Source organism: Marmota marmota, unplaced genomic scaffold (genome assembly GCF_001458135.2).
Source record: "Marmota marmota marmota unplaced genomic scaffold, marMar, whole genome shotgun sequence".
Lineage (NCBI taxonomy): Eukaryota > Metazoa > Chordata > Mammalia > Rodentia > Sciuridae > Marmota > Marmota marmota.
Window position 1 is genome coordinate 4,078,574 of NW_026000164.1, and position 683 is coordinate 4,079,256.

Here is a 683-nt window from a genome sequence, read left to right on the forward strand (position 1 = left end):
AATAACAGGCTGGGCATCTGGGCAGTGGGAGTGCCACCCAGGCCTGATGGCCCCTGGCTCCATTCTGGCCCTCCCCCGCCCCCAGCCCAGCCCTAGTCTCGCTCTGGTGGGGCCTGGAGCGGCCGAGGGGCATTAAGGCCCGGGCCGCCACTGTGCACACGCAGGTGGTCCTTGAGTGACTCCTTGTAGCGGAAGCTCTTTCCGCACTCTCCGCACGTATAGGGCCGCTCGCCCGTGTGGATGCGCTGGTGCTTGAGCAGGTTCTGCTTGCGGATGAAGCTCTTCCCACAGAGCGCGCACTGGAAGGGCCGCTCGCCTGTGTGCAGCCGCTGGTGGTTCTGCAGGTGCTCTTTGCGGCTGTAGGTCTTCTCGCATTCGGAGCATTTGTAGGGCCGTTCACCTCGGTGCGTCATCTGGTGGCGGATGAGGCCCGAGTGGCAGTTGAAGCTCTTCTCGCACTCGGCGCATTCATAGGGCCTCTCCTTGGTGTGGCTGCGGTGGTGGATGATGAGGCTCTTACGCACGCCGAAGCTCTTGCCACACTCGGGGCACGAGTAGGGTTTGCTGCGTGCACCATGTGCCAAGAGGCTCCGCCGCAAACCACCGGGGCAGCAGCTGCCGCAGCCTCCACCTGCACCAGTACCACCACCAGTGCCGCCGCCGCCGCCGCCGCCGCCGCCACC

General features: G+C 65.7%; 1 protein-coding gene across 1 annotated transcript in view; it reads right to left on the reverse strand.

The window, feature by feature from the left end:
- The window catches only part of Znf282 (zinc finger protein 282), a 23,756-nt gene that overhangs the window by 1,748 nt on the left and 21,325 nt on the right, over positions 1 to 683 (reverse strand). The window contains exon 11 of the mRNA XM_015493856.2: positions 54 to 683. Coding sequence (XP_015349342.1) covers positions 93 to 683 — 591 coding nt within the window. The 3' untranslated portion in view covers positions 54 to 92. The remainder of the gene's footprint in view (positions 1 to 53) is intronic.